The sequence below is a fragment of the Suncus etruscus genome, chromosome 1 (genome assembly GCF_024139225.1).
Source record: "Suncus etruscus isolate mSunEtr1 chromosome 1, mSunEtr1.pri.cur, whole genome shotgun sequence".
Lineage (NCBI taxonomy): Eukaryota > Metazoa > Chordata > Mammalia > Eulipotyphla > Soricidae > Suncus > Suncus etruscus.
In genome coordinates, this window is record NC_064848.1 from 160,026,859 (window position 1) to 160,039,090 (window position 12,232).

The 12,232-nt window shown below is 43.8% G+C and overlaps 1 protein-coding gene across 2 annotated transcripts in view; it reads right to left on the reverse strand.

Annotated features, from left to right (window-relative positions):
- The window catches only part of VPS53 (VPS53 subunit of GARP complex), a 202,642-nt gene that overhangs the window by 86,186 nt on the left and 104,224 nt on the right, over positions 1-12,232 (reverse strand). For both annotated transcript variants that reach the window (XR_007499610.1, XM_049782265.1), the window contains exon 12: positions 6,069-6,170. Coding sequence is in view for 1 of the 2 variants with exons in the window: in XM_049782265.1 (XP_049638222.1) it covers positions 6,069-6,170 (102 nt within the window). In the remaining variant the exon portion in view is untranslated. The remainder of the gene's footprint in view (positions 1-6,068; positions 6,171-12,232) is intronic.

Consider the following 12,232-nt stretch of genomic DNA (forward strand, 5'->3'; position numbering starts at 1 on the left):
ACCCAGGATGGACCTGGGTTCGATCCCTGGTGTCCCAAATGGTGTCCCAAGCCAGGAGCGATTTCTGAGCATAGAGCCAGGAATAACCCCTGAGTGTTGCCAGGTGTGGCCCAAAAACCAAAACCAAAACAAAACAGTGCAGTGGTTTACAAAATTCTATAAAATGAAACCAGAAAGAGCATAGTGGGTAAGAACTTTACTTACCGTATTTTCCAGCATATAAGATGATTTTTAAAACAAAAAAAAGTCAGGCAATTGGGACATATTTACAAAAAAAAAAAAAAAAGTCAACCGAAAATCAGGGGTCGTCTTATACGCCGAATATATCCCGAAAAATGTTTCAATATGCCGCAAAACAAAACAAAACAACAAAAAAAATCAGGTCACAGAGTTTCCAAATCTCTTTTCTTGGGGGCTCTCAAACAGTACTGAGGAGATCTGGGGCCACTTCTGGCAAAACCCAGCTAACCGTGTTGGTGGTTCAGTGCTAGGGTCCGAGGATGGGGTGTTGTTTGGTTCATGTAGTGGGGGAGATTAACTGACGCCACCAGGGAATTGCCAGAAAAGGTGCCTATGATAAGGGACCAATCACTGCTCGGCTGCTCGGATGGCCTCTCTAACTCAGCCAATCCAAGCAGGCTTTTTATGCATGCATATTAGACAATGTTTTGGACCCGAATCTACACTGTCAAAAGCCTGCTCAGATTGGCCAGAGTCAGAGAGGAAGTCTCTTACAGTATAACCTTTGAACCTTTGCTTGTTGTGATTGGATCACTGTGGTACATACAGTTGCAGCACAGGAAAGTTCTGTCTGATACAGCGAATATAGGCCTAAACCTATGTTTTAACTGCAAAATTAGGGGGTCGTCTTATACTCCGGAAAATATGGTACATGTAGCTGACTGGGTTCAATCCCCCACAACCACATATTTCCCCCTTAACCCTGTTAGGAGTAATCTCTGAGTAAAGAACAAGGAGTGAGCCCTGAGCACCAGCACCACTGGGTGTGCCCTAAAAATATAAAAAGAGGATCTGGGACTGAGGAGCCAGCTCAGAGGCTGGAATAGATGTTTTGCATGTGAGAAGCCCAGGCTGGATGACAGCACCCTGAGAGACATCTCTGGATAATGTGCCTTGAGTTGTCTCATGCACCACTGGTGTGGGCACAAATCAAAAAATTAGAAATAGAGTAAAACAGGAGCCAGAGAGATAGCACAGCGGTAGGGCATTTGCCTTGCACACAGTCGACCCACGAGAAACAGTGGTGCGATTTCTGGCATCCCACAATAGTCCCCCAAACCTGCCAGGGATGATTTCTGAATGCAAAGCCAGGAGTAACCTCTGAGTGCTGCTAGGTGTGACCTTCCAAAAAAAGGAAAATAAAGTAAAACAAAGGAGGGGCCAGAGCGGTGGCACAGCTGTAGGGCGTTTGCCTTGCACGTGGCTGACCTAGGACAGACTGCGGTTCAATTCCCCAGCATCCCATATGGTTCCCCAAGCCAGGAGTGATTTCTGAGCCACATAGCGAGGAGTAACCTCTGAGGGTCACTGAGTGTGGCCCAAAAACAAAAACAAAAAGCCAGAACAACAGAAAAAAAAGAGTAAAACAAAGCAGATCTATGACCTATGATCACTGTGAGGGGGTGACCCTAACCCATTTGTTCCACATTTTCCAATTCAGTTACCCATTATTCTTTTCAATAAGGGGCCTTATTAAATGACATGACAATTTCTTTTTTTTTTTTTTTTTGGTTTTTGGGCCACACCCGGTGTTGCTCAGGGGTTACTCCTGGCTGTCTGCTCAGAAATAGCTCCTGGCAGGCACGGGGGACCATATGGGACACCGGGATTCGAACCAACCACCTTTGGTCCTGGATCGGCTGCTTGCAAGGCAAACGCTGCTGTGCTATCCATCCGGGCCCCATGACATGACAATTTCATTTGTCTAACTCTAAGACTAGATCCTACTTGGAATTAGAAAATATGACTGCTATATCATGTCTTTTTATAATGAAGAAATAATCATAGATATCATACTTATTCCTTTTTGTTTATATTTGTATATTTCTTTTTTCCCATGTCCCCTCATTCACAATACAAACCAGGGGTGAGGTATATTATATGGGGTGCATTTACCTCTTTCTATACAGTCTTTGGTAAGCATCGGGAGGCCAATCTGTATATTTCTTTACTTGCATGGATAACCACCACTGGAAATCATACTTTTTTTTTTTTTTTTGGTTTTTGGGCCACACTCATTTGACGCTCGGGGGTTACTCCTGGCTATGTGCTCAGAAATCGCCCCTGGCTTGGGGGGACCATATGGGATGCTGGGGGATTGAACCGCGGCCCATCCTATGCTAGCGTTTGCAAGGCAGACACCTTACCTCTAGCGCCACCTTCCCGGCCCTGGAAATCATACTTTTTATTTAAAAGCCATGAATTTGTCTCATGGATGAAGAGCATGTGTATGCATGCACACATGTGCGGACACACTCCAGGAACTGAGCCCAGCGTGTCATACAATAAGACATGTGTCTGGAACAACTCCAGACCCAACCTAGAAATTATCAATGGAGATTTTACCCAATACAGGATACTCTCATCTTTTTAACCAGGGCCACTCCCCGAGATAGTCAGCCCACGTGTGGAAGCTGATGCTTTGGTGCTTGGGCCTGCCTAGTCATGTGGTTGGTATTACTTGAGGTCACCAGGGTCAAACTCAGCAGTACTTTGCAGGGTCATACAGTGCTGGGCATCAAACTAGCCTTGGACTATCTTCTTAGTCCTTCTTAATCTTTTTTTTTTGGGGGGGGGTCACACCCGGCAATGCTCGGGTGTTATTCCTGGCTCTACGCTCAGAAATTACTCCTGGCAGGCTCGGGGAACCATCTGGGATTACCGGGACTAGAACAAACGTCCTTCATGCAAGGCAAATGCCCTACCTCCATGCTATCTCTCCGCCCCCCTTTCTTATCATTTCTAAAGCAACATGTATGAGTTTTGTTTGTTTGGTTTGGTTTTGCATCACACCTGGTGGCACGCAGGGGTTACTCCTGGTTCTGCACTCTGCACTCAGGAATCACTCCTGGTGGTGCTTAGGGGACCATGTGGAATGCTGGAGATCAAACTCAGGAAGGCCACATGCAAAGCAAGCGCCTTCCCTGCTGTACTATCACTCTAGCCCAAAAAGCAAAGTGTATTATGTATGTATTTTATTTGGCTTTATTTACTTCCTAACTTACATTCACGTGACAACATTTTCATTTCTCATTTTATGGTTCCCTCAGTCTAGCCAGGAGTGATAATTTCAGGGGCCACATGCAGCAGTGGTCAGGGATTAAACTAGGTCTGCAGTGTGCAAAGGTAAGCACCCTACCTGCTGTACTATCTACCTCTCAGACCCTGAGCTAATTAACTTTAAAGTAGATTCTATGTGATAAAAGGAAATGGTTCCATAATTATGGAGTAATTTCATCTCCTTCAGGCACCCACAGGCTGGGGGCTTGGGGAGGCCCCACAGCACATCTGGATTTTATGCTCAGAAGGCAGTATGGCCAGATAGTGCAGGCTCCCATCCCAACTCGAAGGCAGGTGACTGCTCCACTAAGGTTGGCCCTGGGGAAGTGGAGACACCTGTTACCATAGCTCTCGGGCCTCTTGTGGTGTTTTTAGTGAGAGTTGGAAGCCAGAGGGGAATAATGGGAGGGATTCCAGAGTTTTCTTTTTCCTCCTCCCCCACCCCACAGGATTGCTTCTGGCCTATGTCATGCTCAGAGTCAGATAATGGGTGCTGGAATTTCAACCTCAAATGGAGTCTCTCTTAGCAATGCTCAGCTCTCCAAACGGCTGACTCTCAGCATAAAGAATATACTAAGTCCTTTAGCAGTAGCATGCAGGCTGGATTTCTGAGTGTGTGAATTCTGTCCCAAAACTGCAGATGTTTAAGCTATTTCCTCTTGGAGTTTGATGGAATAATAAAAGGTTACTGTTGTCGCAGTAAGGAGGGCCGCAGCTGGTCCCATTTCCTTTCATTACTATCCAATGTAAACAGATTAAATCTAACTGCTCAGATCACCAGAAGGGTACATTTGTAAACCACAAATTCCTTATTTTTTCTTCATCTTTTAGTACCCCAGTCTCCTTTCTGATGACACCCTCCTTCCTTTCTATTTTAAATCACTGTAATACACTGGCAACTTATTGTTCACAATAAAATACTTATATGCAAATTCACTTTCTTTTCTCCACAGCTGGTCCCAAAGACAGTGGTAAGCAGGAAATGACACACCAGCAAGGCTATCAACTGCCCACCTAGCCCCTGGGCTCTATGACCCAGGGTAAGCCACATGGGCACCCCACCTTCTGCGTGAGTTCTCCACCAGCATCCTGAGGGCTTCCTCCCTAAGTCCCCACAGGGCTCCTGTGCTTCTTGAGCACCCCAGTTCAGAAGCCGAAAAGCAGCTGGGAAGAAGGAGCCCCTGGAGCAACATAAGCCAGAAGAGGGCTGGGGAGGCAGTGGGAGGTCAAGGGAGGGAGGTGAAGAGGCTCAAGGAACTGGTATTCAAGTCTTACTATGAATAAATACAGCCCTCAAGGGAGCCAGCCTGAGATACAGCCTCCAGGTAACCCTTCAATTTTATTCACTCACTTCTCTCCATGGGATTCATTTCTCTGTCCTTCACTGTTTATTAAGACATCATGGTAGTAAAAAGAGCACCAGGAAAGGAATTCTGGTCTCTGACTTCTAGCTCTGACTACTAATCCAAACTCCTCTACTTCCAGACTAGGTGGTCCTGGGCAGAGCACTTAATCTCTTTGAGCAGTTGCTCATATAAAAATTCCATAAAAATGAAAAGCACTGTGAAGTCAAAATGAAGTGAAACACAGAAAAGACTTTTAAACAAGAAAGTACCATAAAGGGGCCGAGAGATAGCATGGAGGTAGAGCGTGTGCCTTGCATGCAGAAGGACAGTGGTTTAAATCCCGGCATATGGTCCCCTGAGCCTGTCAGGAGCGATTTCTGAGCGTAGAGCCAGAAGTAACCCCTGAGCACTGCCAGGTGTGACCCAAAAAACAAAAACGAAAACAAAAAAGAAGAAAGAAAGAAAGAAAGAAAGAAAGAAAGAAAGAAAGAAAGAAAGAAAGAAAGAAAGAAAGAAAGAAAGAAAGAAAGAAAGAAAGAAAGAAAGAAAGAAAGAAAGAAAGAAAGAAAGAAAGAAAGAAAGAAAGAAAGAAAGAAAGAAAGAAAGAAAGAAAGAAAGAAAGAAAGAAAGAAAGAAAGAAAGAAAGAATCATAAAAATAGATGATATCCATGTTTCCATGGTTATTTAATCAATAGGCCAGACCCATCTTTATTACAACACAGCAAAACCGCTCCTAGAAATTCAGCTCTCTTTGTTCCTGCCAGAATGGTGCATCCAGCAGCACTGCACTAGGAATGCAGGTTTAGCTGCAAAGTACATGGCTACACATTTTCCAGAGCTAGTCTCCCCAGCCAGACTCTTGTTTGGTGGTGGTATCTGGAGCAAGATCAATACCATAAACAAATCCTCCAGCAGCCAAATATAGAAAATGAAAAAGAAGGGTCTCTAATCCAGAAAGGAAAAGTTTTGATTTCTTGCTCTGTGATTTCATCCACTCTCAGATGCTTGGAATGAAAATTCAGAGTTGGGCAGAAAAAAAAACTGCTAGTGTGACTCTGAAAAGTGATTCTCTACGTAAGCCACTGGTATAGTCAGGCTTCCCTTAATGGCTTCCAGAACTACAGGGAACAGCTGACATGGAGTGGAGGCTTCTCTGAGCAGATGGTACCACTAACTTTCCCAGGAAGTTAACGAAACTTCGTGCATTGCTAATTTCCTTGGGGAGGCTCTTCAGGAGCAACAAAGGTGAGGCGGGGCAGGGTTTTGTTTAACTCTCTTCTCTCTTGTCTAAATGCACTTTTTGATAAAAGACCATGAAAAAAACCACCAGAGCTGTCATCTCAGGTGGCATTTGGAGGGGAGAGTTCCATTTTCAAAAGCAAATATTAGGCGGGTGGCAAAGAAAGGCAAAATAGACTTACTTGGTCTAAGTCTCCTTTTTCCATCACTAGTTCCTCCATCTCTGGGGTTGACTCATCTTCCAGGAAGGGGTTGGTGGCTTGGGCTGGAGAATCGAGCTTCTTCTGTTGAGAAGACAGGACAGAGAAGGGGTATTCTGAGCACCTTCACTAGCTTCCACCACAGAAATTGTTTTTCGGGGCCGGGCGGTGGCGCTGGAGGTAAGGTGCCTGCCTTACCTGCGCTAGCCTAGGAGACGGACCGCGGTTCGATCCCCCGGCGTCCCATATGGTCCCCCAAGCCAGGAGCGACTTCTGAGCGCATAGCCAGGAGTAACCCCTGAGCGTTACCGGGTGTGGCCCAAAAAAACCAAAAAGAAAAAAAAAAAAAAAAAAAGAAATTGTTTTTCCCAAGTCTTTTCAAGAATTAAACCATGAGGGCCGGAGAGATAGCATGGAAGTAAGGCGTTTGCCTTGCATGCGAAAGGACAGTGGTTCGAGTCCCGGCATCCCACATGGTCTCTCAAGCCTGCCTGCCACGAGCAATTTCTGAGCATAGAGCCAGCAGTGGCTTCTGACCGCTGCTGGGTCTGACCCCCCAAAAAAAGAATTAAACCATGGAGTCTGGAGCAACAGCACAATGGGTAGGGTGTCTGCCTTGCATGTGGCCAACCCAGGTTTGATCCCCAGAATCCTATAGAGTTCCTTAGCCTTCCAGGAGTGATTTTCTTTTAGGGCCACACCCAGTAGCACTCAGGGGTTACTTCTGGCTTTGTGTTCAGAAATCACTCCTGGTGTGGGGGACCATATGGGATGCCGGAGATTGAACTGGGTGTGTCCTGGGTCAGCTGTTTGCAAGGCAAGCCCTACCACTGTGCTACCACTCTGGCCCCCAGGAGTAATTTCTGAGTGCAGAGCCAGGAGTAATTCCTGAGCACTGAGTATGGCCCAAACACACACACACACAATTTAATCATGAAGTTTAATCTAGTAAGTCAAATAAAGACCATGTGGGCAACACTCATATCTAGGCCTTCACTTTACTTTTCTTTCTTTCCTTTTTTTTTTTGTTTTTTTTGGGTTACACCCAGCAGCACTCAGAAATTGCTCCTGGCTCAGAGGGCTATATGGGATGCCAGCGGTTGAACCTGCATCTGTCCTGCAAAGGACAAGGCAAATGCCAGCCCATTCTTTTATTTTTTAATAAATAATTTAATTGAATCACCAGGAGATGCACAGTTACAAAGTGGTTCATAATTGAATTTCAGTTATACAATGTCCAACACCCATCCTTTCACCAGTGCATATTTCTCACCACCTCACATTACTTTTCTACCTTCTGGAAAACACCTTACCCCGGTCCTATTCTGGCTGAAGCTCTCATTTGTTCATCCTTTCGGCTTCAAATAGAAGTCCCTTCTTCTGTAACCTTCCCAACTAACAAGTTTTAGTGAAGTATCTCTTACATATGCTCCCATCCCTTTGGGCCTATCCCTACCTGTGTACTTTTTTTGTTGTTTGTTTTTTTTTGTTTTTGAGTCATACCTGGTGGTGCTCAAAAATCGCTCCTGGCAGGCACAAGGGACCATATGGGATACTGGGATTCAAAACACCATCTGTCCTGGATTGGCTGTGTGCAAAGCAAACGGTCTCCCCTGTGCTATCTCTCAGGCCCCTACCTGTGTACTTATAACAGTATCTCAAGTGCTTTGCTATTCCTCTTCTTCCCACTAGATTCTATGATAAAAGGAATAAATGTCTATCTTGCTCCCCAACTTCTCTGGTGCTTGACAAGTAATAGGTGTTCCAAAAATACAGATAAATCAAAATGCTGGAAAGGTTTAAGTTCAAGAACAAACTGCAAAACATCCTCCCAGTTTTTTTGATTTGGGAGCCACACCCAGTGGTTGCCAAGGGTTATTCGTAGCTCTGCTCTCAGGAATCACTCCTGGCAGTGCTCAGGGGACTGTATGGGGTGCCAGAGATCAAATCTGGGTCAGTCCTGTGCAAATATTTACCAGGCCCCTTTAAGGAACTGAAGATCAGATTTACGGCCTCTCATATGTAAGGCAAGCACTCTACCACAGAGCTCTTCCCCCAGTCTCCTAACAAAGCAAATCATATGCATTCTAGGTTATACACAGAAGTCCTTTCCATGATAAGTTCAGATGAAAGGAACAATGACAACACTTCCTAGAAAGAAATTACTTCCCATCTTCTGAACAGGAACATTCTTTCAAAATATATCATTGAGTGGGACCATGAGCTAGTAGGAAAGCTGGAGACAGGACATGTGAATTTTAGCTCCAACTTTGCTACATGGACCAAAAATATCTTGCTTCTCTCATTCACAGCAAAGTCATTGCTCAACTATAGAACTACTTAAAGGAGCAAATGTGATGCAGTATAAGAAACCCTTTAAGAAGCATATGAGGGCCTGAAGAGATAGCACAGCGGCATTTGCCTTGCAATCAGCCAATCCAGGACCTAAGGTGGTTGGTTCAAATCCCGGTGTCCCATATGGTGTCCCATGCCTGCCAGAAGCTATTTCTGAGCAGACAGCCAGGAGTAACCCCTGAGTACTGCCGGGTGTGGCCCAAAAACCAAAAAAAAGAAAAAAGAAAAAAAAAAGCATATGAGAGATATAAATATGCAAGAGACCACTGTGATAATCATTCCAGAGGAAGAACAAAATCAATGCACTTCACGGGAATAATTTTTTACAAAGCTAACTTTTTTTTTTTCCTTCGGGCCATACCCATTTAATGCTCAGGGGTTACTCCTGGCTAAGTGCTCAGAAATTGCCCCTGGCTTGGGGGGACCATATGGGACACGAGGAGATCGAACCATGGTCCTTCCTTGGCTAGCGTTTGCAAGACAAACACCTTACCTCTAGAGCCACCTCGCCGGCCCCTACAAAGCTAATTTTGAAATGTTTTATATACTGGGGTTTTAGGTGTTTTAGTAGAGAGAACACCAAGTGGACAAGCCAGAGAAAAAGAATTGGCTGATACTGAAAATGGGAAGGGGCAAGAAATGATTCTCTGGAGAAAAGAAATCACATCGGAAGGTAGTTTCCAAATGCTCTGGTGACATTTTAGTGCTTATCATTGAAACAATTTGAATTAATGCATAAGCCGAGAGAAAGCAGCTAGAATATAAATATGAATGACTTTGCCAAGTGCCAGGACATCAGCTGAAGAGATTACCAATAACAAAAAATAGAAACAAACAAAACCCCTAAACACTAAAACAAAAAACCCATACCTGTGGTCTGGTGTAGGCTTTAAAGCAATTCTGCTTACTCTCATGTACATTACTTGGCCAAAACATTTGGGATTCAAACATAGTTAGACATTCTGATGAATACATTAGCTCAGTAGACACAAATAAGAAAATGATTTTTGGGATCGCCTGTTGAGAAATGATATGATCTACCTAGTAGGTAAATATTTCAAATTTACACAATTTGAATTTTGGCTTATTTGATATGAAAAATAATCCCTACAAACTTAAAATTATTTAAGTTCATTTTTAGAATTTGCCTTTTTCCCCCCAGAAAGTAATTTTTCTTTGAAAATGATCATTCAAAGCTTCAGCTGTCTTTGTTAAGTACTGTTGGTATTTTAAGAAGAGTGTGGTGAGAAAGGAAATGAGTGAATCATCAACAATAACTGAAAATAGCTCTTTGAATTGGATTCCTGATGTTACTGGCTCAATAACGGGTGTGGGATGATAGCTCTGTTCAAAATTCTCCAATGATAGAAATAGGATCAAACTTTTATTTCTTTTGGTCTTTCAAGCAGTATTCTGAATCTCCTTCATCTTCTGGAGAGTCTCAGTAAACCAGCCCTTCAATGTGGTGCCCGGGATACCTGGGCTACCTCAGAGGTGCTGGGAACCTTCAGGGCCACTACCAGTAGTGTTCGGGGGCCTAATGTGCTGCATCTGGTTAGAGCTGGAACTGAATTCAGTTGGGTGCATGTGAAACTTGTGCCCTGACTACTGGTGTACTATCTCCCAACCCCAGGGCTAAAATTTTGATTTAAAGGTTGAACATAACATCTCACAATTATATACCACTGGGCTTCATTTTATTGTTTTTAGGTCACACTCGGTGATGCTCAGAGGTTGGCCATGCAAGGTAAAAGCCCTACTCACTGTAGTGTGTGTGTGTGTGTGTGTGTGTGTGTGTGTGTGTGTGTGTGTGTGTGTTTTAGGATATACACAGCAATGCTCTAAGGCTGCTCCTGACTCTATGCTCAGGAATCAGTCCTAGTGAGCTTGGGGAGCATCAAGGATGTCGGGAATCAAACCTGAGTCAGCTGTGAGCAAAGCAAGTGCCTTACCCACTGTACTATCCACCTCAACCCCAGATCCTCATTGGGGGTGGGGTGGGCTGATAGATCCTCATTTTTAAGTCATAATGTAGTCCTGAAAATCACAACAAAGAAGTAGTCATTGATGAAATGGACTAAAGTTGTCTCCCCAGACTACATGTTTGCTGGTAAAGTGTTTAGTGAATGAATCTAAGTAGCAAGATGTAAAACATGTGAAGATAGTTAAAAAGACAGAGAAAGCTGGAGCATAGTATAGTATGCTATAATATAGCAGGTAAGGTGCTTCTCTTGTACAGGCCAACCTAGTTTTGATCCCTAGCAGCCCATAATATGTTTCCCTGAACACTGCCAGAGGAATTCCTCCATGCAGAGCCAGAAGTAACTCCTGAGTAATGCTGGGGGTAGCAAAATAAATAAATAAATAAATAAATAAATAAATAAATAAATAAATAAATAAATAAATAAATAAATAAAAATCAAACAGAAACCCAAAACAACAACAACAGAGCAATCAAAGGTTATATGAGTATGCTACTCATTCCATGTACCCAGGCTGAAAGATTTCCGAGAATTTATTCCCATTCCCACAATCTCTATCGACTTGCTTGCTAATGAGAAGGCCAAAGGAGCTGAGCAGTAAGGAACCTGTTGCACATCCAACAGAAGCACATACATTCTGTGTATGGACCACACTGATATGAGGAAAGTGATCTATTAATCAATGGACCCTCTCACTAAATGACTGTGCAGGCCACAAAGAAAACAACCATCTAGAGGGACCACACCATGACTTAGGAACATCAGAGCCAGGTGCAGGAGACAAACTTTGACCCAAATATCAAATAAATACAAGGTGTCAAATAAATGCAGCCATGAAAGAAAAGTAGAGGGGCCGGAGAGATAGCGTGGAGGTAAGGTGTTTGCCTTTCATGCAGAAGGTCATTAGTTCGAATCCCAGCGTCCCATATGGTCCCCTGTGCCTGCCAGGAGCAATTTCTGAGCATGGAGCCAGGAGTAGCCCCTGAGCCCTGCCGGGTGTGACCCAAAAAAAAAAAAAAAAGAAAAAAAAAAAAAAAGAAAAGTAGAGGTTATAAAATTATGCCCCAAGAGAAAAATGGAGAAATGATGTTTGAACCAGCACTAAAGGATACTCCAAATTGCATATGTGAAGGGGTTGGAAGGAGGCTGGCACTTTACAGCCAAAGGGAATAGCATGCTTGTCATTCATCCAACATGGATTGAGTATCTGTCCTGTGTAGGCCACTCCCGAAGGACTGAAGATACAGCCCTCAGCAAGAGAGGAGGCAAGCAGACACCGCGTGAAAATAACACAAAGGAACAGAAATGGGATCAGAGTAGGAGTTCAGGGGCAAGAAATCTTGTACACAGAATTCCTTTTAATCACCAGCAAGATGCAGATCTTGGGACATTGTCTCTTTGAAATTTGTCTAGGAAATGAGAACTTTGTCTAGGAAATTGGGCCTATCAAACTACAAGGCAAAGTCACTTTGACCTTCTCCTTCCTGAGTCTCCAACCAGGCCCTCAAAGTGCTACACCTACCACTGCCATTGTTAAAAGTCTAGCTACAAAACCCGGAAGGGCGGGAATAGATGCCTGCTTTATAGAGGACTACATTACTGCTTGGATTAATTTGCTGTGATGAAAGAACAAGTCTTTATAGTCACTGGCACAATTCAGCCTTCTCTGCAAGCACCCTCTTGTCAGAGCCAACCAGACCACACATCTCATTCCAGCTTTGCAGCTGTCACAAACCACAGAGAATTATAAGTTTGGGTTTAGATTTTAAATAACTCAAATAACATATTCCATGAGTTCTGAGGCTGCTA